Source organism: Haematobia irritans, chromosome 1 (assembly GCF_050003625.1).
Source record: "Haematobia irritans isolate KBUSLIRL chromosome 1, ASM5000362v1, whole genome shotgun sequence".
Classification (NCBI taxonomy): Eukaryota; Metazoa; Arthropoda; class Insecta; order Diptera; family Muscidae; genus Haematobia; species Haematobia irritans.
In genome coordinates this window covers 207,019,569-207,046,349 of record NC_134397.1, presented here as the reverse complement: position 1 = coordinate 207,046,349, position 26,781 = coordinate 207,019,569, and the positions used below count along the sequence as shown (strand labels likewise).

At 36.4% G+C, this 26,781-nt stretch overlaps 2 protein-coding genes across 6 annotated transcripts in view; one reads left to right on the top strand and one right to left on the bottom strand.

The window, feature by feature from the left end:
* LOC142222505 (uncharacterized) overlaps positions 1-26,781 on the top strand; it is a 329,961-nt gene that overhangs the window by 222,653 nt on the left and 80,527 nt on the right. For all 5 annotated transcript variants that reach the window (XM_075292674.1, XM_075292675.1, XM_075292672.1 and 2 more), the window contains one exon: positions 19,953-20,168. In XM_075292674.1, coding sequence (XP_075148789.1) covers positions 19,953-20,168 — 216 coding nt within the window. The remainder of the gene's footprint in view (positions 1-19,952; positions 20,169-26,781) is intronic.
* On the bottom strand, positions 6,868-9,140 carry LOC142222495 (neprilysin-1-like). Its single transcript, XM_075292660.1, has one exon. It carries the CDS (start codon positions 9,108-9,110, stop codon positions 7,050-7,052), a length of 2,061 nt encoding a protein of 686 aa, XP_075148775.1. The 5' UTR covers positions 9,111-9,140; the 3' UTR covers positions 6,868-7,049.

The following is a 26,781-nucleotide window of genomic DNA, read 5'->3' as shown; positions in this document are numbered from 1 at the left end:
GTTAAATAGTGCCGGAGATATCATCCCGCCTTGGGGACCTCCTTGTTTCACTCTACGGGGTCTTGACTTCTTATCCATAAAATGTACACACGACTTGCGCCAGCACCGGTAGTCTCGAACCCAACGCTTCGTTCCCGCCGGTAGGGGCGTGTTCTCGATGTCCAATAATTGTCTGGCATGGTTGATTGTATCAAATGCCATCGATAGGTCGAGCGCCACGAGGACCGTCCTGTGACAAAGCTTCGGCTGATTGAGTCGTCTATTTATATATGCTGAAATGGCATGCAAGCTGTCGTTGTACTATGCACTGTATGCATTCAATGTTGTTCAATGTAGTAGAGGTGTGCACGTGACTAGAAATTGTCGTGACTCACGCGTGAGTCACGCTGATGGCAACGGCGTGGGTGTGCGTGAGCGTGATTAACAAACCAAATATCGTCCGTGAGCGTGAGTCACGAAACTAATTTCTTCGTGAGTGTGCGTGAGTAACGAATTTCGGAAAAATACGCTCACGAAAATAATCCTGCCCACGAAAATAAAACGCTTACGAGTTGAATTCATTTAGAATTTTATTGACACGTGGTATGTTTCCATGCTCATGTTTTCCCTAAGGTAAATTGTGAATCCTACAAAACAATATCGTGCGTGAGTGTGCGTGAGTAAAATATTACTCACGTGCACACTTCTAGTTGATAGTTGGTAGCTTGAAAATTATCTACAAGGGGGATTCTAAAGACGAATTGAGGAGTCTGGTCAAGTAAAGGGTGATACGGTCAAAATTTGGTCAAGGGAAAACGCGTGTAAATCGGTGAAATCGTTTATTTAAAAAAATCAAATTAAATTTCTTTTTCAAGTTCAATTAGTATAAAATTCAGGAAAAATATTCAGTTAGGCTTTCGCTTTTCCAAATCCGAATTACCGGGCCTCACGCTTGACACCTGCCATCAGATTTTGTACAGCCACCTTGTCCACCTTCTTCGCCGCAGAAAGCCAGTTTGCCTTGAACTGCTGCTCGTCCTTAGCAGTTTTTTTGGTCTTCTTTAGGTTCCGCTTGACAATAGCCCAGTATTTCTCAATTGGGCGGAGCTCTGGCGTGTTGGGAGGGAACCACCTGCACGTTGTTGGCGGCGTACCACTCCATGGCCTTTTTACCGTAATGACAAGATGCCAAATCCGGCCAAAACAGTACGGAACAACCGTGTTTTTTCAGGAAAGGCAGCTGACGTTTATTCAAACACTCTTTCACGTAAATTTCTTATTTGACAGTCCCGGAAGCTATGAAAATGCTGCTTTTCAAGCGACAGGTACAGATGGCTTGCCAAACCAGATAATTCTTTGCGAACTTTGACAGTTTTATGTGCTTGAAAATATCTGCTATCTTTCCCCTTCCTTTTGCCGTATAAAACTCCTGTCCCGGAAGCTGCTTGTAGTCGGCTTTGACGTAGGTTTCGTCGTCCAATACCACGCAGTCAAACTTCGTCAGCATCGTCGTGTACAGCCTCCGGGATCTCGCTTTGGCCGTCATATTTTGTTTATCATCGCGATTTGGAGTCACTACCTTCTTGTAAGTCGATAGTCCGGCTCGTTTTTTGGCTCGATGCACGGTTGTAGACGATAAACCCAGCTTATTTGCGGCATCTCGGAGAGAGAGGTTAGGGTTTCGTTTGAAACTACCGGCAACTCTCTTTGTCGTCTCAGCGGCTTCCGGCTTTCGATTTCCCCCCGATCCAGACTTCATGGCTGTCGACAAACGTTCCCAAAACACTTTAATTACATTTGTAACGGTTGATTTGGTAACTTTTAGCGATTTTGCCTGCTTTGTGTGCGAGTAGCTCGGATTTTCGCGATGCGCGAGCAAAATTTTTGACACGCTGCTCTTCTTGCTTGGACGGCATTTTGACAACTGAAGAGTGAATTCTAAAATCAAAATAGGAGCAACATTCTACACACACACCTTCAAAATGAGGGGTATTCAGGTTTTTTAAATGCAAAATTGAAAGAAATACGTCAAGTTAATATTGACCAAATTTTGACCGTATCACCCTTTACACAACTCCCTGTATTCCCAGATGCTTCAGCATTAGAGTAGAAATTCCGTCGGGGACCAACGCCTCAGATGACTTTGCTCTGTTGAGGACATTGGTAACTTTGGCTGTGGTAAATTGTTGGGTATCGCTCTCCCGGAGACCACAAAGCGACAAATGGCTCACCTTTTCGCTCTATCACTCACGGGATGCTCGTCTAATTGTCGCATCAAAAATCTAGCACATTTCTTCGGATCTGTCACCTCATCCCATCATGCCTTGTTGCGAGGTTTGAGAGGATTTTCACTTTTGACCACAACTTACCCTTTCCTGTATCTAGGTTACATTGCTTAAGGTGATCTAACTATATGTAACCATATGTTCTGCTTGCGCTCGTCGACTCTCTTACTAATGAATAGATTCAATTCGATAGAATTCTGGGATCAGCAGGGTTAGCACGACGGCGTTTATCACACTCACCTGCGAGTGCCACCGCTTCTGCTGGGATGTTGGGCCTTTCGTCAATTTAACCAGAAATTATGAAGCGAGCGGCTGTTGCGTTGATAATGTCCTGCAATACCATCTGGACAACATGGACATGGGAGGACAGCGGTAGCTGGCAGAAGCTACGATCAGTCTATTCTCTGAAGCTGCCCCAGTTGGCTTTCGTTTGGTTGGTAAATTTCCGGCGTTAAGAGGTTATGACATCGGAAGGTCGTTCAATGGTGGGAATTATAGGAAGATGGTCTGATCCCAGTGAAATGACGGTTTACCAGGACACGTCATTTATCACACCAGTCTACATCAAGCAAATGCCTGGCGAATTGCTGCAATCACCCATAATCCTCGTTCACCGCTAAAAATGTGCTCTGCTGAAACTATTCATCTCTGACATCATTACCTTTGACTTTGAAGTCTCCCAGCACCAATCGGTTATGCCATTACAACAGCCATTATAACCTGGAGCATTGTTACCAAACGGCGGTATATATGCATTGCACATCTGTATCTCGGCAACTCCAGACCTGTATGCTACTCCCATACATTCCATATAGGGGTCACTAGTGTCTGGCACAGACAAGATAGGTTTTTACTGCACGGAACGGTGCAAAATAAAAGCCAGGTTACCACCTCCACTTTTTATGTGATCCTTACATAGCACATTGTATCCATAGCACATTGTGTACAAGTTTGGATAAAGCTCAAGGAATCGCGTGCTTGTGTATCTCAGGACCATTTAGTAATACAGAAACACATTCCCTTAATGTCATGTTGCATCTATTGCCTTTAGACATATTGACGGTTGCGCGAACTATCGCTGTGGTCACACTTTGATTGTCAAAATAATGCCAGACGCATTGGATTACACTCTAGCGAAACCACTTTTCGATAAGAAATTAAAAATACTAATTCCCAATAGTGAGGCATGGTACAGACAGATTCCGGGGAATAAAAGTTATATAAACTTCTATGCCGATATCTCCAAAATGAATGGACCTGGATTTTTAGTTACGTTAGTTTCAAATAACAGGCTATACGAATTAAGTTTCTGTGTGTGAGAGGTAAGTCTACTATGGCTGCTTGAACTTGTTGGACATGTTGTGACGACGAAAGTCGCTAACGCTCGTTTTCCTCCCCACTGAGTTGTTGTTATTGTTGTTTGAATTTTATTTGTTGAATTTTTCTTTATTTTATTTGAATTGAATTATTTATTATTTACTTAGATTTTATGAATTGAATTCAATATAATTATGAATTTATTTCCTACATACTTAGGTTTTTAATTTAATACATGAGTTGTCAATAGCCATGTAATACCCTTCTGTATTACCTATCCTCGTTGCTGGTTATCTACATTACCTTCTCTTCATTGCCTACCCTCGTTCTTGTTTACAATATTGTTCACCATGCACCGTTACCTGCCACGCACCTGAGTGGTAAACAAGTAAGGGCAATGAACATTCAACCAAATGCGTAATGCGCTTTACAGACTATCAGTTATTCCGGACGACAGTGCTCGTGTCGAACATATCCCATATATTGTGCACATTATAAGTTAAGTCCGAAGGCATAATCGATACTGCTGCATGTTTATGGGATCGATAACACATTTACCGATTATTTAGTCATCGCCGACAAGTCGTATCGATCCGACACACTGTAAGATTCTTTACAAACACCGACATTCCGTCGGGAATAACTGATAGTCTGTAAAGCGCATAAGCATTAGCTATGATCAACGCATCAGCATACACAACAGCGAACAACCAAACATATGTTACATAGGGAGAATGCATCGATCAACAAGTGGACAAAGTTAACAACGAACAAACAACCGCACATATGCTTATGCAGTGGGTAGCCAATGTATACCAGCATAAGCATAGATCAATGCTTAGGGGTGTTAAAAGGGTTTGTTATTGCAACTGAAATGATGCTGTGTAGTGGAGTAGATGTCAGCAGCGATGCGTAGGGACAATATAAAAGGGGCAAAGTAGGTCAAACAAGGAAGTCAGTTTTGAATGAACAAGCAACCAGACAAGTGGGTGAGTTGAATTAGAACATAGAATTTCAAGTGAGTTAAGACGTACGCCAGCAAGACACGACAAAGATTGAGACACCAGCAGGACAAGACACAATAAGTACTGAGTTACAGCGCGTCTTCACCGCCACTAGTAACACTTCACTTAGACACGACACGACTCAACAGTGACAGGATACCGTGAGTCTTCGCAGCCACTGGTATCACGTGAAAAGGGTTTGTTATTGCAACTGAAATGATGCTGTGTAGTGGAGTAGATGTCAGCAGCGATGCGTAGGGACAATATAAATAAAAGAGGCAAAGTAGGTCAAACAAGGAAGTCAGTTTTGAATGAACAAGCAACCAGACAAGTGGGTGAGTTGAATTAGAACATAGAATTTCAAGTGAGTTAAGACGTACGCCACTTGGACACCAGCAAAACACGACAAAGATTGAGACACCAGCAGGACAAGACACAATAAGTACTGAGTTACAGCGCGTCTTCACCGCCACTAGTAACACTTCACTTAGACACGACACGACTCAACAGTGACAGGATACCGCGAGTCTTCGCAGCCACTGGTATCACGTTCACTTCGGCACGACTCAACAGTGACAGGATACCGCGAGTCTTCGAAGCCACTGGTATCACGTTCACTTAGACACGACACGACTCAACAGCGACAGGATACCGCGAGTCCTCACAGCCACTGGTATCGCGTTCACTTCGACGCGACTCAACAGTGACAGGATACCGCGAGTCTTCGCAGCCACTGGTACACGTTAACTTAGACACGACTCATCAGTGACAGGACACCGCTAGTCCTTACAGCCACTGGTATCACGTTCACTTAGACACGACACCGACTTGATACCGCGAGTCCTCACAGCCGCTGGTATCACGTTCACCTAGACACGACACCGACTTAATACAGCGAGTCCTCACCTGCCACAGGTATCACTTACACCCAGACGTGACAGTGACTAGAGTTCGCTCGACCCACGTCACCGCGACACGACTCCCTACGGAACTACTTCCGCAACATCGTGATCTTCATCCCAGCTGGCGTGGTTGCATATACCGCTCACTCACCGAACTGAACCGCGAAGTGATACGCCACCGTGAACCGAGTGTATTATCGATAGTTAAGGCTGCAAGATATTCTGTACCGCCTAGGCAACTCAATTAATTCTCAATAATGACTCACTGTAAAACCACCTCTTGTGTTCTCTTTGTCTCTGAAACAAACAAATTTCTGTGACGAACCCGGCCCCGTGAGCAATACCCTAGCCTTGAGGGGAGAACCTGTCGTTACAATGTTTTCGAATTCTTTCAAAGACGACAACTGGATGTAATCTGTACGGATTTCCGCAAGGCGTTCGTCTTGGTGAATCATAGGCTGCTACTGAGCAAATTAGATGTTTTGGGATTTCCATCTATTCTTCTCCGCTGGATCGATTCCTACTTGCATGGTAGAACTCAACTGCATAGTTTATCTACGTTTATACGTGTGACATCTGGTGTTCCCCAAGGCAGCCATTTAGGACTGGTTCTGTTTTTCATTTGATACTGCTGGTAATTCTTTACTTCTTCAGGAAGCTGATTGGTGTGCTTCTAAATGTATGTTACTCAATCTTGCAAAGTGTAAGAGGATGATTTTTTCTCTTAGAGTTTGTGAATGGACTGAGAACTATATTGGAGATTATAGGCTTGAGAATGTGCTTAGATTTAATGATTTAGACCCTCATATTGAAGGATGTGTTAATAAGGCAACTGATGTTTTGGGTTTCATTAAGATATGGTCAAAGGGGCTCTTTACGGCTTTGGTTAAACAGTATTGGAGTATACAAGTGTTGTCTGGTCACCGAGTTATCGTTGTTCTATTGATCGTATTGAATCTGTCCAGAAGATTTAATGATTTAGACCCTCATATTGAAGGATGTGTTAATAAGGCAACTGATGTTTTGGGTTTCATTAAGATATGGTCAAAGGGGCTCTTTACGGCTTTGGTTAAACCGTATTGGAGTATACATGTGTTGTCTGGTCACCGAGTTATCGTTGTTCTATTGATCGTATTGAATCTGTCCAGAAGCAGTTTTTTATTTTTGCTTTGAGGGGGCTTGGCTGGAATAATTTATACGATTTACCTCCATATTCTAGTAACCTTATGTTAATTGATCTTCCATCTCTTCAATGTAGAAGGTTTATGCATGGTATTGTGTTTCTCACTAAACTTGTTAATGGAGATACTGATTCACACTACTTAACATCGAGAATTTGCTATAATGTCAAAATTATTAGACCACAAAAACCACAAACAATTCATAAGTCCAAGAACGAATTAATATCGCTATTTTTATTTATTATTTAATTTATTATAATTACAAATTGTAATAAACTTATTTTTAGGGGCACTAGCAACAAGAGACAATCGACATAAATATTTCTATAAACTTCCTCCTCCTAATAATAACCAAATAAAACATAGCAAAAATTAATCTATTCAATAAATGCTACATTTTACCGATGGATTCATTTGACTACCTGATGGACAATGAAAAATTTTCGAAAATTGTGGAAAATTAGCTAATGATCCAATTACTCTAAACATGGCAGGGGCATGAGTTCCTTGGAAATCACGATATTTGGGATGGACATTACTACACCATAGCTGTGAGAAGCCAATAAAGAATAATTCGTTCCCAGTGTAATTGAGTTTTGGAAATTTCTCATTACTCTTCGAATGCTGCTCTAGCCATTTGGTATAGGCTTTAAAGGCCAATTGTATGGCCCCATTGTCAGCAATATTTTCCGATTGTGAATACTCCACATAGTCAGCAACTCCATACATATAGAGATTATATTGAAACTGAAAACAATTTTGCCGTTTTTCAAACTCCTTGGTGCTATTGGCATCCCACCAATTTCGTAGATGACCATTGGCATCATAACCTCGCCCCATATCATCGAAACCATGAAGCATTTCATGGGCCAAAAGGAATCCCATTGAACCATATTCTATGGCCTTGGGATATATGGGAGATAAAATACGAGAAGTTTGCAACAAGGCTATGGGTATTTTAATGGCATTCTCAAAATTTTCATAGACTGGCGTGAAGGATAACTCTTGTGTGGCATCTATGCTGGGGGATTTTTTCATGAGTTTATTCGGTCGAAGGGATTCAATATTCCTAAGGATTCTTTCAATATTGGCCACATAGTTTTTCTTATCGATTTGCAAGTTTCGAAAAAAGGCTGGGAAATCTTCATTGTCATAGGTGTTTGTGATCAATTGGATATTTTCCAATTTTCCCAAAGCTGCCTGCCGTACTTCCAATGACATCCAATTATAATGAAATCCCTTCAAATTATCCCTGAAGGCATCTTTAATATTTTGCCAAATTTCGTAAATTTCCTCTTCATACCATTCACTACGAAATGTTTTATAGATATTATGAATTATGAATTTTCCAAAATATTTTCTTACTTTTTCTCCACAAAATTTACTCCATGTGATGTCGGAAAAATCTTCTAGATATTCATCTAAAAGAATCCATAGAATATAATCCTGCAGAAGTGTGATATCTGTTGTCTGTACGATTTTTAGAAGATTTTCCAAATACGATTCATCATAAAGATAAATTTCTGCTGGTAGTTTGGTGGTATTCAAGGCCAATTCTAGAAAGGATCGTAGATCAAATGATTCGGCATATTTGTCAATTAACTCTTGGGTAGAATAACGGGTCAAAAGTTCTTGAAGAGTTTTAGCCGTCCCAGTATCAGAACCTCCAAAACTCAAAGCTTCATCAAAACTCAAGAGACGATTGGTTTCTTTAGATGCCTGGTCCCGCGATAAACCAAAAATATTTCTCATATATTTGGCCATTTTTTTCTCCACATAAGGTTCACCTGATAGCAGGGAAGGTGGTCCAATATACAGCATTGTCTGATTATTATTATTATTGGTGTTGTTGTTGTTGTCCTTCACATCATTTTCAATATCCAAGGCAAGAATAATTGATTTGCCATAATTCAAATGGATATCAGCTATAAGGGACCACCACCAGTTAATCTTCGAGGGGGGAAGATATTCCTTTTGTTGCTTCTGCCTCTGTACAAAAGAAAATTCACCATATTGCCCATATATACGTTTCAATTCGTTTTTGTATTGCTCCCGATTGTCTTGCAAACGCAGACATGATTGATAGAAACCATTCACTTTTTCTTCAAATTCATTTCCCCTATTATCCGATTCATTTAACATTCTATTGATTCTTAACTGCAAACCTGATGACATTTCCTCAAATTGATTGGTATTGTAGACTTGAAAAGTTTCAGCAGGATTTATCCTTGACCAACGGTTACAGCTGAATTGAAAGAAATTCTCACAAGGATTAATTTTGGTATTCATCCATGACTTGATATCTGCCGCTTTGGCTAATCGCATTATTTCTCTATGGTATGGATTTTCGGGATTTAGTTTTCCATTTGCTTTAGGGCATAGTGTTAATAGCACTAGAATTATTTTTATAAAGAAGAAAATTTTTAAATTTCTATTAAGCATCTCTAAAAATCTTATGGATGGCGTTTGAGGATTGACTATATACTACTGTTGACTAAGTTTCATTGAATCGTAATAATACCACATACCATATAGGTAAAAATGGAATTCTATTTATGGCTCTGAGTTTCAATTGTGTTCAGCAAAGTGATTTTTAATTGTGGTTTCATTTGCACTCTATTTATATACACTGAAAGATATATTGCTAATGGTAATACTCGCACCACTACTGTGGTACATGGTATTTTATCAGTTCGCAATGCTCTATGATATAGATTACAGTGAAACCTTCCATATATGTATGGACAGCCTGAAAAAACGGCATTTTAAAAAAGTGGATACTTTTCATGAGACGTAATCACATTAAAATTAATTTCTCACAAGTGACAACCTCCCAAATGTAGACCAATTTTAGACGACCGTGAATGTCCATTTCTGAGAGGTTTCACTGTATTGGATTTTTTCATAAATAACTAAATCGGAGTAAAAATTGGCCTCTGTGGTCATATGAGTGTAAATCGAGCGAAAGCTATATATGGGAGCTATATCGAAATCTGAACCGATTTAAACTAAATTCGGCATACACAGTTAGAATGTTAACTTGTCTTCCTGCGCACAATTTCACATATATCGGAGTAAAACTATGGCCTCAGTGGTCATATTAACCTAAATCGGGCGATAGATATATACGGGAGCTATATCGAAATCTGAATCGATTTCAACTAAATTCGGCACGCATAGTAAGATTATTAATTTTACTCCATGTGTAGAATTACACGTAAATCGGATTGAAACTATGGCCTCTGTGACCATATGAATGTAAATCGGGCGAAAGATAACAGGTTGGCCGATAAGTCCCCCGTCTGACACATAGATGGCGTCGCTAGTATTAAATGCATATTATTTTTATGTAGTACCAACCTTCAAATGATTCGTGTCAAAATTTGACGTCTATAAGTCAATTAGTTTGTGAGATAGAGCATCTTTTGTGAAGCAACTTTTGTTATTGTGAAAAAAATTGAAAAAAAGGAATTTCGTGTTTTGATAAAATACTGTTTTCTGAAGGGAAAAATACGGTGGAAGCAATAACTTGGCTTGATAATGATTTTCCGGACTCTGTGCCAGGGAAATCAACAATAATTGATTGGTATGCAAAATTCAAGCGTGGTGAAATGAGCACAGAGGACGGTGAACGCGGTGGACGCCCAAAAGAGGTGGTTACCGACGAAAACATCCAAAAAATCTACAAAATGATTTTGAATGACCGTTAAATGAAGTTGATCGAGTTAGCAGAGGCCTTAAAGATATCAAAGGAACGTGTTGGTTATATCATTCATCAATATTTTGATATGCGGAAGATCTGTGCAAAATGGGAGCTCAGATTTGACCAAAAACAACAACGTGTTGATGATTCTGAGCGGTGTTTGCAGCTGTTAACTCGTAATACACTCGAGTTTTTCCGTCGATATGTGACAATGGATGAAACATGGCTGCATCACTACACTGCTGAGTCCAATCGACAGTCGGCTGAGTGGACAGCGACCGGTGAACCGTCTCCGAAGCGTGGAAAGACTCAAAAGTACGCTGGCAAAGTAATGGCCTCTGTTTTTTTATTTTTTAATTTTTATCGATTATCTTGAGAAGGGAAAAACCATCAACTGTGACTTTCATATGGCGTTATTGGAGCGTTTGAAGGTCGAAATCGCGGCAAAACGGCCCCATATGAAGAAGAAAAAAGTGTTGTTCCACCAAGACAACGCCACAAGTCATAGAGAACGATGGCAAAAATTCATGAATTGGGCTTCGAATTGCTTCCCCACCCACCGTATTCTCCAGATCTGGCCCCCAGTGACTTTTTCTTGTTCTTAGACATCGCGGGGAAAAAATTGGCTGCAATGAAGAGGTGATCGCAGAAACTGAGGTCTATTTTGAGGCAAAACCGAAGGAGTACTACCAAAATGGTATCAAAATGGTATCAAAAAATCGTTGTATCGCTCTTGAAGGCAACTATGTTGAATAATAAAAACGAATTTTGACAAAAAAATGTGTTTTTCTTTGTTAGACGGGGGACTTATCAGCCAACCTGTTATATATGGGAGCTATATCTAAATTTGATTCGATTTAGACCAAATTTGGCATCCATTGTAAGAATGGTAATTCTACTCCCTGTGCAAAATTCCACATAATTCTGAGTAAAACTCTGGCTTCTGGAGTTATATAAGTGCATATCGGGCGAAAGATATATATGGGAGCTATAGCGAAATCTGATCCGATCAAAACCAAAATCAATAGGGTTCTATTCTCACCCAAAACACATACTTGTGCCAAATTTAAAGTGGATTGGACTAAAACTGCGACCTAGACTTAGATCTCAAAAATGTATTCACAGACAGACGGGTATGGCTTTATCGACTCAGGAGCCCACCCTGAGCATTTTTGCCAAAGGAACCGTGTGTCCATCTCGTCTCCTTCTGGGTGTTGCAAACATATGCACTAACTTGTAATACCCTGTTCCACAGTGTGGCGGAGGGTATAAAAAAAAACAAGTATATACGGCCGTAAGTTCGGCCAGGTCGAAGCTTATGTACCCTCCACCATAGATTGCGTAGAAACTTCTACTGAAGACTGTCATCCACAATCGAATTACTTGGGTTGCGGTAACACTTGCCGATGGCAAGGTATCTTAAAACTTCCTAACACCGTAATATATACCACATAGTCCATACGTGGTATATATTAAACTAAAAAAGGCCGATAAAATACGTATATAATTAAGTTTAAAGTTTCTATAGAAATAAGATTTTGACAACATTTTCTATAGAAGTAAAATTTGGAAAAAAAATTCTATAGAAATAAAATTTGGAAAATATTTTCTATAAAAATAAAATTTTGACAAAATTTTCTATAAAAATAAAATTTTGACAAAATTTTCTATAGAAATAAAATTTTGTCAAAATTTTCTATAGAAATAAAATGTTGACAAAATTTTCTACAGAAATAAAATTGTTATTTCTATAGAAATAACATTTTGACAATGTTTTCTATAAAAATAAAATTTCGGTAGATTATTTTTGGCTCGAGTGGCAACCATGATTATGAACCGATATGGACCAATTTTTGTGTGATTATGGATCGGCTATATATAACTATAGACCGATATGGACCAATTTTGGCATGGTTATTAGCGGCCTTATACTAACACCACGTTGCAAATTTCAACCGGATCGGATGAATTTTGCTTCTCCAAGAGGCTCCGGAGATCAAATCTGGGGAACGGTTTATATGGGGGTTATATATAATTATGGACCGATATGGACCAATTCTTGCGTGTTTGTTAGAGACCACATTCTAACACCATGTTCCAAATTTCAACCGGATCGGATGAATTTTGCTCCTCCAAGAGGCTCCGGAGGACAAATCTGGGGATCGATTTATATGGGGACTATATATAATTATGGACCGATATGGACCAATTCTTGCATGGTTGTTAGAGACCATATACTAACACCACGTACCAAATTTCAACCGGATCGGATGAATTTTGCTCCTCTAAGAGGCTCTGGAAGTCAAATCTGGGGATCGGCTTATATGGGGGCTATATATAATTATGGGTCGATGTGGACCAATTTTTGCATGGTCATTAGAAAACATATACCAACACCATGTACCAAATTTCAGCCGGATCGGATGAAATTTGCTTCTCTTAGAGGCTCCGCAAGCCAAATCGAGGGATCGGTTTATATGGGGGCTATATATAATTATGGACCGATATGGACCAATTCTTGCATGGTTGTTAGAGACCATATACTAACACCACGTACCAAATTTCTACCGGATAGGATGAAATTTGCTTCTCTTAGAGGCTCCGCAAGCCAAATCGGGGGAACGGTTTATATGGGGGCTATACGTTAAAGTGGACCGATATGGACCAATTTTTGCGTGGTTGTTAGAGACCATATACTAACACCATGTACCAAATTTCAACCGGATCGGATGAAATTTGCTTCTCTTAGAGGCCTCGCAAGCCAAATTTGGGGGTGCGTTTATATGGGGGCTATACGTAAAAGTGGACCGATATGGCCCATTTGCAATATCATCCGACCTACATCAATAACAACTACTTGTGCCAAGTTTCAAGTCGATAGCTTGTTTCGTTCTGAAGTTAGCGTGTATTCAACAGACAGACGGACGGACATGCTCAGATCGACTCAGAATTTCACCACGACCCAGAATATATATACTTTATGGGGTCTTACAACAATATTTCGATGTGTTACAAACGGAATGACAAAGTTAATATACCCCCATCCTATGGTGGAGGGTATAAAAAAACATACACAATTTTTGTCATTTTGTAACTTTATGACCTCTTCAAATCGAGAAAAAAGAACTGTATGCAAATTATTTTGTAGTTTGCTTATGCCATATCTCACCCCAAATCAGTTGGTATAGAACACGTCCTATGTTCAGTCGCCTATACATAGACAGTTTGTCTATGAATTTATCATACAATTCCCTGTGGTACCCCGCCCCTTAGTTACAAAAAAATCCATCATATTCACCATTGCTAAAAATCCCACGTGGCCATCAATGTTTGTCAAAAAGAAATATAAAAAAACACACTATTAGCCTCTCTTTCTCGCTCTTACTCTCATTTAGTTATACATATCTCACACACATACATATAGACAGTCAAATCTGTTTATTTACGACAATGAATGGGGGGACATTTACTCTGTCAAAACTCAATGTCAATAGCAAGAACTGCCAACAACACACCTACAACAACAACAATAACTAAGCTTTATAGAAATTAAATGAAGCTCGTTTATACATACACACACACCAAAGCAAACAACCACACCATTAGCTGTAAATTAATTTAGGCAATTTTTGGCTACCTTCAATGGCACAGAGACAAAGGTTCTCCTCTGTAAAATGTTAATAAAAATTATGATGACACTTTTAGAGGCCAGTGGATGGATGTAGAGAGTAGCACAACATTTGGCCACAACACAGATTAAAGCCGAACATGTTAATGTGGAAATAAACTGAACCTTTCGAATAAATATTTATAGAGGACTAAATGAAGGCAAACATGACTTTAAATTATTAATAAGATTCATTTCGAATGATTTTTTTTTTCGCATCCACAAAAACGAAAAAAGCAACATTCATCCATGTCCTTCAACAATTGGCCTATGGGTTGCTATTCTAAATAGTGGTTATAGCTAATGGTGTGACATCGTAATGCATGGATGATTGGATATGAAACGGCAGAAATGCGGTCGTAATTTCCAATACCCTATATGTTAGTAGGTGACGTATACATGTTGTGTGATGAGTTCATTTAATATTCTTCATACGCCAAGGGGGACCTATACCCTGATGAGCATGAATAATGGGGGTGGGAATATAATGCTCGTAAACATATAGCATTCTTGTCATAATCATTATGATGCTGATTTTTATTGCCTATGCTTTTGATAGTCCTTCTTTCGAATGGACTAACATTTTCCCAAACAGATTTTTAAAAGGCACGTGGAATGTTTTACGAAAAGTCGCAATGGAATAAAATTTAAAAACTAAACTAAAATAGATTTGAAGAAATATGCTGGAAATAGGGAACTTGGCAAAAAATTAAAGGGTACTTTCTTTTACGAGCGTTGCCTTTTATATTTCGGGATTATAGGACAAAAACAAATACTAATCATCGAAAACATCGCAAATTGCTTTTTTTTCAAAATATTCCCCATTAAGATCTATACTGTTTTGCATGCGTTTGAATCAATTGTCGAAGCACACTTGCCACTCTGATGGAGGTACAGTCGAAGCTCGGTTTAGCGAAAATCCAATTTAACGAACTTCCAAATTCTTAATATTGAGTATTATAAATAACGAACGTTTGAACAAAATTTACGTTCAATTTAGGTTTAGGTTTAGGTTAGGTGGCAGCCCGATGTATCAGACTCACTTAGACTATTCAGTCCATTGTGATAAAGGGTGATACGGTCAAAATTTGGTCAAGGGAAAACGCGTGTAAATCGGTGAAATCGTTTATTTAAAAAATCAAATTAAATTTCTTTTTCAAGTTCAATTAGTATAAAATTCAGGAAAAATATTCAGTTAGGCTTTCGCTTTTCCAAATCCGAATTGCCGGGCCTCACGCTTGACACCTGCCATCAGATTTTGTACAGCCACCTTGTCCACCTTCTTCACCGCAGAAAGCCAGTTTGCCTTGAACTGCTGCTCGTCCTTAACAGTTTTTTGGTCTTCTTTAGGTTCCGCTTGACAATAGCCCAGTATTTCTCAATTAAGCGGAGCTCTGGCGTGTTGGGAGGGTTCTTGTCCTTGGGAACCACCTGCACGTTGTTGGCGGCGTACCACTCCATGGCCTTTTTACCGTAATGGCAAGATGCCAAATCCGGCCAAAACAGTACGGAACAACCGTGTTTCTTCAGGAAAGGCAGCAGACGTTTATTCAAACACTCTTTCACGTAAATTTTTTGGTTGACAGTCCCGGAAGCTATGAAAATGCTGCTTTTCAAGCCACAGATACAGATGGCTTGCCAAACCAGATATTTCTTTGCGAACTTTGACAGTTTTATGTGCTTGAAAATATCTGCCACCTTTCCCCTTCCTTTTGCCGTATAAAACTCCTGTCCCGGAAGCTGCTTGTAGTCGGCTTTGACGTAGGTTTCGTCGTCCATTACCACGCAGTCAAACTTCGTCAGCATCGTCGTGTACAGCCTTCGGGATCGCGCTTTGGCCGTCGTATTTTGTTTATCATCGCGATTTGGAGTCACTACCTTCTTGTAAGTCGATAGTCCGGCTCGTTTTTTGGCTCGATGCACGGTTGTAGACGATACACCCAGCTTATTTGCGGCATCTCGGAGAGAGAGGTTAGGGTTTCGCTTGAAACTACCGGCAACTCTCTTTGTCGTCTCAGCGGCTTCCGGTTTTCGATTTCCCCCCGATCCAGACTTCCTGGCTGTCGACAAACGTTCCCCAAACACTTTAATTACATTTGTAACGGTTGATTTGGCAACTTTTAGCGATTTTGCCAGCTTTGCGTGCCAGTAGCTCGGATTTTCGCGATGCGCGAGCAAAATTTTGATACGCTGCTCTTCTTGCTTGTACGGCATTTTGACAACTGATAAACCACTTAGAGAAGCTTTGAAACCCTCAGATATGTCACCAGCATTACTGAGGTGGGATAATCCACCGCTGAAAAACTATTTGGTGTTCGGAAGAAGCAGGAATCGAACCCACGACCCTGTATATGCATGGCCGGCATGCTAACCATTGGACCACGGTGGCTACGTTCGATTTAACGAAAACGCTTTTAATTTTAACAAAATAAACAACAAAAAATCAGTAATATTTGACGATTTTGAGAATGACTTAACTCCATCTCGAAATGTCGACAAAGTATGGCATTTCCAAGATGTTTAGATTCCATCAAATGTTTGGAACACACATATTCAATGGCCGGGTAACTAGGTAAAGTTAGGTTAGATAGAGTAGCAGATCCGCTGCGGGAAATGGATCTACCCCAGAAAACGGTACATGACTACTCCCTGGTGTGAATGGACCAGTCCCAGTTTTGGTCGAAACGTATGGAAGGGCCGGTCACTTTAACACGGGTTTGTCATTGACGGTGTAAATTTACACTGCAGGACACGTCTTGGAATCAGTCCAAAGGACATGACCTGGCAGATCTTAGTAGAACTGACCCAGTCTGGGACAAACCCTTACGGATCGGTATTATTTTGTGCATCCCAATTGCACCAGAAAGGAAAAACTTTTGGAATATGTTACCTATAAGCAAATGTCTAGATCCAATAAGATTTTAAAATCAAGAGAGTATAGAAATGAATAAATTATATGAAAATTTAAAAACTGCAGCAAACTGGAGCACTGGTCCTGTGATAGGTCCGTTAGTGGCAATATGCACCAAATTTTCGTAGGATCGCCTGTTGGACAGGTGGTGAATTTTTATCTTATTAATGAGTGCTAACCGATTCTATATTTAGCTCAATGACATGGAAACTCTTTCTTATAGCTGAAGAGAAACTATGAAATACACAGGAATGTCAGCATAATTACTGAGAGGGATAAACTACAGCTGAAAAACTTTTTTGGTGCTCGGTCGAAATGGTAATTTAGCGTTAAGAGTGCACTGAAAGAAGAGTTTTCTGTTGTGAGGAACATAGGTCCTCATGAGACAGCGAATCTTGGATCCTCTTTTCAATCTAACCTAACCTAGATATATCAAGTTCATCAGTTTTTAAGGATTATTTAAAGTAGTATTTTTAAGTGTCTATGTAGTTTGATTTTGCCAAATGCTTATGAATTTTTACTTATCTAGTAAAAACTACACCCAGAGAAGGAATATGATCACCTCAAACATGTTTTAAGAGCAAAATGTTATTTTTGGTCACATGGTTTTCGTAACATGGTTTTCGCAACCATGTTATTTACTCGGAAATCATGTATCTCATTTCGGCAAGCAGGTTATATTTGACGGGAAAATAACATTTTAGTGACAAACATGTTACATGGTCACTATACAAAAATAACATTTTGCTCTTGAAACATGTTTGAGGTGATCATATTCCTTCTCTGCGTGTACGATTTAACATTTAATATTCCCGTTCGATTTAACAAATTTTTCTAAATAATGAAAGGGCCTGACAATATATCGTTCGTTAAACCGAGCTTCGACTGTATCTCCAAAACAGACATTCTGAACGCATTAACCGCTTCTTCGGTTGTCGAAAAAAGTTGACCTCTCATTTCATTTTTTACGTATGGAAATAAAAAGAAGTCATTCGGTGCCAAGTCAGGACTATACCGGGGATGAACCATCAAATCGATGTTTTGAGTGTTCAAAAATGCAGTCGTTTCAGCCGATGTATGAGAGCTGGCATTGTCGTAGTAAAGAGTGATCCGTCTTTGGCGTTTGCTTTTCCTGATTTCTTGGAAGACAACTGGCAAATAAATACCCAGCAAAAAAATTTGGAAGTTCTTCCAACAGCACAACTTTAAAAGCACTTCCAGAAGATGTACTCCCAATGATGTTCTTTATTTTAACTACACAGGAAGTTCTTTTCATTCACTTTTTAAAACTTGTTTTTTCACACTTTTAAAGGGCAATTTTAACTTATTTTTGTTTCAAATAGGTTAAAAACAGAGTAAAAATTCATAAAATAGAGAAATCATTTAAATTTTGTCGACAAAAATGATAAATCCAAACTGAAAAAATTGTGAATTTTTGAAAATATTTGAGGTGAAACATTTCTGAAAAGCGTTAGAATCCATTAAAAATTATAAAAAATTATAAAAATTATTTATTTGACAAAATATCACAGAATTTTTTAATTTACATCCAAAACATTGAATTCGGATCACACCTAAAGAAGAGATGCAAATTCCGTGCAAAGGCTGTTGAAATGGAGGACTTCCGTCCTATGACAAGCCCATGTTAAATTCATCGCTTCTGCGTCAATTTTGCACCACTTCCGGATCCAAAAAGAACATTTTCATTACATTTTTGGCGACGCTTTTTTTGCTGGGTTTATAACATCCCAGCAAAAAAAGTAGTGAAAATGTTCTTTTTGGATCCTGAAGTGGTGCCAAATTGACGCAGAAGCGATGAATTTAACATTGGCTTGTCATAGGACGGATGTCCACCATTTCAACAACCACTGCACTGAATTTGCATCACATTTTAAGGTGTGAGGCGAATTCACTGCTTTGGATGTGAATTAATAACTTTTGTGATATTTCAACAAATAATTTTTAAAACTTTTTTATGATTTTTAATGCATTATAACGCTTGTCTGGAACGTTTGTCATCAAATATTTTCAAAAATTCGCAATTTTTCTAGAAAGGATTTAGCCTCTTTTTCTGCTAAATTGAAATAATGTATACCATTCTATTAATTCTTAATCTGTTTTTAAACTACTTGAATCAAAACAAAAATTTCCCATTACAAATATGAAAAAAGTGAGTTATAAAAAAAATTGACTCAAATGAACTTCCTGTGCAGTTAAAATAAAGAACATCTTTGGGAGGGCATTTTTTGAAGTTCTTCCTTTCTTTCTTCTTTTGTACCTTGAGAGGAACTTCCAAATTTTTTTGCTGGGATAACGCAAAAAGATAATGAAAATTCGATAAATGAGATCTGTATCCTAATTTTAATTTGATTGATCCTAGATTTAAAGCCTGATAGGTCGCTAAAAAATGTCTTTATTATTATTTTGTGTTTCAAGTCGACAGCTTCGTTGTCGTTCGCACTCGGCTATAAAAGCCAGGTCCCTCATCATTGAGCTAACCTCGGATTTGTATAGCACTCAGTGATAAGAGAGAACTTCAGCATTGTGGTAATACAATGGACTGAATAGTCTAAGTGAGCCTGAAATATCGGCTTGGCACAATACCTAACCTAACCTAACCTATGCCTCGTGGTGATTTCAACAGACGGACGGACATCGGATGAATCAATTCAGATTTTCATACTCTCCTATGGTGAAGAGTATAAAATTAAATAAACATTTAATGTTTAAATTTAAATTAAAAAAAATAAATAAACAATTAAGTTAAAATTAAAATTTACCATAATTAAATGTAATACAAATAAATTAATCCATATGCCCTCCCCAAAATACACCAAACAGAGGCATCTTAGTAATCTCAAAGAAAAATATCAACCAATATCCTTTGTTTACATCAAAGTTTTCTGCATTATCTAGCCGTTATTTTATTTTTTTTTTACTATTTATTTAACAAACTTTAATATATGTTCTCTATTGTTTTGTTCTTTCTATGTATCATTACAGCCATACCAATTGTTTATATATTGGCCATAGTTCCTGGCCTAATGCCATGGGAGAGTGGCTATCGTTTTCTTTCATTTTGCCATGTCTTTGGGTCGGTGGCTCCCTGGTGTGGCAGCTTTATCTATCATCTATTCATGAACATCGAACGAGGTGAAAATGTCTACTATACATTGCTGAAACTGGATATGGTCGGAATTTGGGTCAGCCAAAGTTTTGGTAAGTTTTCTATTGGTCTCCTACTCCTCAGGCTATTTGGGTTTGAGTGAATCCTTAAGTGGCAAAACAACAACAAACGCAAATAGAAAAGTGCTAAAAGGAAACTAGAAATGAAAACAAATATCTAAATTGTCCTTTTTTGTCATTTCCTATTTGGAAGCTTTTTGTTTTTCTTTTTTTCGTGGCCTAGTGGCGGAGACTTTTGAGTGTGTGTGTGTTTCTTTTGATTTGCTTTTGTTTCCGGAAGTCTTCGGAAATCTTAAGCTTGTTTTATTTAATTTAATCGTTTAATCAAAGTAACATTATTTACCTTTTGCTAGGTAATTTTTTGGGGGGTTTTACAAAATGTTCAGCTGCAACTTCAATTGTCATGGGATAGATGACTTTTTTCGCACTCCTACTCCGGAGTTGACTCCAGGTAAGGAGAACAGTTTATAGACACACCAATTATGACCAAATCGATGATAAATATATTTACAGCTATAGCTAAGTCTGAACCGAACCATAGGGATTTTTTTTGAGCCGAAGAAAGATCCTATGCCAAATTTGAGGATGATCGGACTCAAACTGTGAGCAGTATTTTGCATACCAAAATACAGAAAGACAGATGAACATAGCTATCATAAATAGATACAGAAGTTATTTTCCATAGAAATAAAATTTTGACAACATTTTCTATAGAAATAAAATTTTGACCAAATTTTCTATAGAAATAAAATTTTGACATAATTTTCTATAGAAATAAAATTTTGATAAAATTTTCTATGGAGAAAAAATTTTTTCAAAACTTTCTATATAAATAAAATTTTGCCAAAATTTTCTTGGGAAATAAAATTTTGACGAAATAAACTGTTGACAAAATTTTCTACAGAAATAAAATTTTGACAACATTTTCTATGGAAATAAAATTATGACAAAATTTTCTATAGAAATAAAATTTTGACAAAATTTTCAATAGAACTAAAATTATTGACAAAATGTTATATAGAAATAAAATTTTTACAAAATTTTCTATAGAGATAAAATTTTTTATTAAGCTAAAATTTTGACAAAATTTTCTATAGAAAAAAAATTTCGACAAAATTTTCTATACAAATGAAATTTTGGCAAAATTTTCTATAGAAGTAAAATGTTGACAAAATTTTCTATCGAAATAAATGTTTGACAACATTTTCTATAGAAATAAATTTTTGACAAAATTTTCTATAGAAATAAAATGTTATTTTTGTTTTTGATTTCAGCTTAAAACCATGCATTGACTAAACTACAAGTGTAGCTTAACCAACAGAGGAAAAACATGCTTGTCAAATTTATTTGGGCAAAGCCCTATAGACTGCCAGATGGTTGGATGTACACCTGTTTCGGAATTACCACATTCCTCATCAGCATCCTCTACTTGCAGCAAAACTATCAACCAATTATCAGAATAAATTTGGGTAATTCACTCAACCCAAAGTGAACTACACTTGAACCTTGAAATAAAATTTTGACAACATTTTTTTGGAAATCAAATGTTAAAAAAATTTTCTTTGGAAATAAAATTTTGACAAAATTTTCTTTGGAAATAAAATGTTGAAAAAATTTTCTTTGGAAATAACATTTTGACAAAATTTTCTTTGGAAATAAAATGTTGACAAAATTTTCTATAAAAAAAATTTGGAAAAAATTTTCTATAGAACTAAAATTTTGACAAAATTTTCTTTGAAAAAAAAAATGTTGACAAAATTTTCTTTGGAAACAAAATTTTGACAAAATTTTCTTTGGAAATAATATGTTGACAAAATTTTCTTCGGAAATAAAATGTTGAAAAAATTTTCTTCGGAAATAACATTTTGGCAAAATTTTCTTGGGAATAAAATGTTGAAATAAAATAGAAATAAAATTTTGACAAAATTTTCTATAGAAATAAAATTTTTGACAAATTTTTCTGTAGCGATAAAATGTTGACAAAATTTTCTTTGGAAAAAAATTTTGACAAAATTTTCTTTGCAAATATAAATATTGACAAATTTTTTTTTTTGGAAATAAAAATTTGACAAAATGTTCTTTGGAAATAAAATTTTGACAACATTTTCTATAGCAATAAAATTTTGACAAAATTTTCTATAGCAATAAAATTTTGCAAAAAATTTCTATAGAAATAAAATTTAGACAAAATTTTGTTTTGAAAAAATTTTTGACAAAATTTTCTTTGGAAATAAAATTTTGACAAAATTTTCTTTGGAGATCAAATGTTGACAACATTTTCTATAGAAATAAAATTTTGATAAAATTTTCTATAGAAATAAAATTTTGACAAAATTTTTTATAGAAATAAAATTTTGATAAAATTTTTTATAGAAATAAAATTTTGACAAAATTTTCTATAGATATAAATATTTTGGCAAAATTTTCTTTAGAAATAAAATTTTGACAAAATTTTCTATAGAAATAAAATTTTGATAAAATTTTCTATAGAAATAAAATTTTGACAACATTTTTTATAGAAATAAAATTTTGAAAAAATTTTTTATAAAAATAAAATTTTGACAAAATTTTCTATAGAACTGAAATTTTGACAAAATTTTCTATAGAAATAAAATTTTGACAAAATTTTCTATAGAAATAACATTTTGACAAAATTTTCAATAGAAATAAAATTATTGGCAAAATTTTATGTAGAAATAAAATTTTGTTAAAATTTTCTATAGAGATAAAATTTTTCAAATTTTTTATAAAGCTAAAATTTTGACAAAATTTTTTATAGAAATAAAATTTCTACAAATCTTTCTATAGGAATACAATTTTGACAAAATTTAAAAAAAAAATTAAATTTGTCAAAAGTCAACCCATCAATTAACAAAAATAACGAAAACTAAGAAATTTTCTTTTTTAGTGAAAACAAGTAAGGGAAGTCTAAAGTCGGGCGGGGCCGACTTTATTATGCCCTCACCACTTGTAGATCCACATTTTCGATACCATATCAAATCCGTCAAATATGTTGGGTGCTATATATAAACTTTATGTTCCCATATACATATATTTAAATCTCGATCTGGACAAAAATTGTTAGACTTATGTATACTTAAAATTTGAGTCGGCTTATGCCCTGGGGTGGAACAAAATGTTATGGGAAACATTTAAATCTGAAGGAATATAGGAAAATTGGAGTCATTTTTACAAGTTTTCGACATAGCAGTGTCGTTTTTACAAGGAGAATGTGGGTATTTTGGCCAATTTTGCCGAAATCACAAAAAAGCATATATATGGGAGTTATATCTAAATCTGAACCGATTTCAACCAAATTTGGCGTGCAAAACTACAATGATAATTTTACCCCCTGTGTATAATTTTAATTAATTGGGATTACAACTTTGACTTCTGTTGTCATATGAGTGAAAATCTGGAGAGAAATATATATGGGAGCTATACTAAATCTGAACCGATTTCAACCAAATTTGGCATGCGTAGCTACAATATTAATTCTATTCCCTGTGCAAAATTTAAAGCACAATAGAGCAAAATTCTGGCTTCTGGGGCCATAGGAGTTCATATCGGGCGAAAGATATATATGGGAGCTATATCTTAAACTGAACCGTTTTAGAACAAATTTGGCATGAATAGCTACAATACTAATTCTACTCCCTCTGCAAAATTTAAAGCAAATTAGGGCAAAACTCTGGCTTCTGGGGCCTTATAAGTGCATATCGGGCGAAAGATATATATGGGAGCTATATCTTAATCTGAACCGTTTTCAACCAAATTTGGCATGAATAGCTACAATACTAATTCTACTCCCTGTGCAAAATTTAAAGCAAATTAGGGCAAACCTCTGGCTTCTGGGGCCTTATAAGTGCATATCGGGCGAAAGATATATATGGGAGCTATATCTAAATCTGCACCGATTTCAAGCAAATTTGGCGTGCAAAACTACAATGTTAATTTTACTCCCTGTGCAAAATTTCACTTAAATCGGATTACAACTTTGACCTCTGTTGTCATATGAGTGAAAATCTGGAGAGAAATATATATGGGAGCTATATCTAAATCTGAACCGATTTCAACCAAATTTGGCATGCATAGCTACAATATTAATTCTAATCCCTGTGCAAAATTTAAAGCAAATTACGGCAAAACTCTGGCTTCTGGGGCCTTATAAGTGCATATCGGGCGAAAGATATATATGGGAGCTATATCTAAATCTGAACAGATTTCAACCAAATTTGGCACACTTTACGACACTATCAATTGCACTTCTTGTGCAAAATTTAAAGTAAATCAGGCTGAAATTCTGGCTTCTGGGGCCATATTAGTAGATATCGGACGAAAGATATATATGGGAGCTCTATCAAAAACTTAACCGATTTCTTCCAAAATCAATAGGGTTCTATTCTGAACCAAAATACATACTTGTGCCAAATTTGAAGTAGATTGGGCTTAAATTGCGACCTAGACTTTGATTACAAAAATGTGTTCACAGACAGACGGGCAGACAGACATGGCTAGATCGACTCAAGGACCCATCCTGAGCATTATTGCCAAAGACAACATGTGTCTATCTCTTCTCCTTCTGGGTGTTGCAAACATATGCACTAACTTATAATACCCTGTTCCAGTGTGGCGCAGGGTATAAAAATAATTATGTCTAATAAATTTTCTTGAATTAGTTGAAAACTATTTACTTATTCTTATATACTATAGTTAAAATTTTGTAAAAACTAACAAAAATTTTCAAAAATTCAGCAAAATTTCCCTTCCTGTTTCGCTGTTTTCTGAGTGTAAATCCCTTATCTCAGTAATATACGTATGCGCCTAACAGTATGCAATAAATAAATGAATATTCATAACAAAGAAGCTGTAGATGATTAACTGAACCACAAAGTGAAGAGAAATTGATTGAAAGATAATCTATGTAAATGTAAATCTAAACTTTGAAACAAAAATCCTCCAAAAGTTCGAAACCAAGAAACTAAGGGTGATCCTCAGTCGATCAGCGTAAACATTATGCGCTGTGGCAATTATTAATATATCAACCGGGTTATCAATAATTGAACTAAGTTACCGATTCGCCTTTTGACTGCAAGTTCGAAAATGTTAATGCTTTTCTCAAAACTTATTTCTGGTAGCATTTTTGAGTGTTTCTAAAAATGTCCAGTTCTATAATTTATGGAGTATTACCCCCATTTTCATGAAGCTCCGTGAGTGCTTCGTTAGCTAACGAACTTTTAAACCGTGATATCTACATATCTGTCATCTTGCGTATATATTCCATATGCCAGTTAGAAACTTAACTGCTGAAAATTTTTCAGTTAAAGTTAACCGGAGAAAAGATATTTCCATTTTTCTTTCTGTTAACTGGCACACGCAAAGAAAAAAAACGTTTGGAAAACGTGTACCGAAAACGTTTTTCTTTTGTTAGAGTTTTTTGAATTGCTTCGGAAATTTTAAACTTTTATCACCAAAAAAAAATCGTTTATTACAAAATTTTTATTTTTTCAATAAAAAAAGTTATTTTTGAAACAACAGTACAGTTCATTTCGTTTATATCAAACATTGTTCTTTTCTGACTTTAGGTCTTTAACAAGACACATTTTACAGTTCAAAATTTAATATACTACAATGTAATGAGGAACATTTTTTCGGAATCTTCCGATCATATCAGGAATATATGTAAAAAAAAAAACAAAAAAAATTTTGGTCGAAGCAGGGATCGAACCCACGACCCTTGGCATGCAAGTCGGACGTAGCAACCACTGTTCCACAGTGCCAAACTAAATGTTTGTTTCTGTTAAATAAACTTTGTTTATTCGGTTCGTGGGCGCCGCAAGCTATGCTATATAAATATAACTTATATGGATATTTATCTATTGATGACCATAACAGGTACATAGCTCAGTGGTTAGTGTGTTGGCTTACAATGTGCATGGTCCGCGGTTCGATTCTCCGTCCGGGCGAAAGGTAAAAAAATTTTAAAAATTTATAAAATCGTATAATTTCTTCTACATTGTTGGTATTACAGGAAAAGGTGTTAAGAACTAAAAAACCTCGGAGAAAGATGTGAGGGAAAATGCAATTAGCAAGAAAACAATGTATTTTTTTTAGTTTGTCTTTATGAAATTGTTTTTACATCCTGGAAAAGAATAAACGTTTATCACAAAAAGTATATACATTTCTTCCAAATACACTTCCTTACAGCGAAAAGCAAATGAGAAACGAACTTTGTTTGTCTAAAATTTCGTTTGGGAGGAAAGAATTATTTTTTTTTGCGTGCAGTTAAAGCCTAACGGAGCTACATGAAAATGGCCGTTAGTCTGGTAGTGCGTATAAAACATCAATATCCAATTTTCTTTGCCCGACAATCTTCTGGGATAACGACCAGATCACTCTCTCAGCTAGATTGATGAAGACTTTTTCATTTTTTAAATTTACATTTGCAAATATTAGGTCTCTGTCATCTGTTATTTTTTCCTTAACTAAACATTTTTGTTTCACTTAAACTGAGAAAAAATAATAAAAGCTTGATATATTCTCTAAATAAAATGCGTTCCCATAATTATTCATTTGGTCCCATATCCATTTCATTTCAACCATAATGATGAAATATCCTGAGAAAAATGCTTTAGCAAATAAAAAC

Excerpts from the sequence above, each read along its gene's own strand:
- LOC142222495 (XM_075292660.1), bottom strand. The coding sequence starts at position 9,110 with ATGCTTAATAGAAATTTAAAAATTTTCTTCTTTATAAAAATAATTCTA.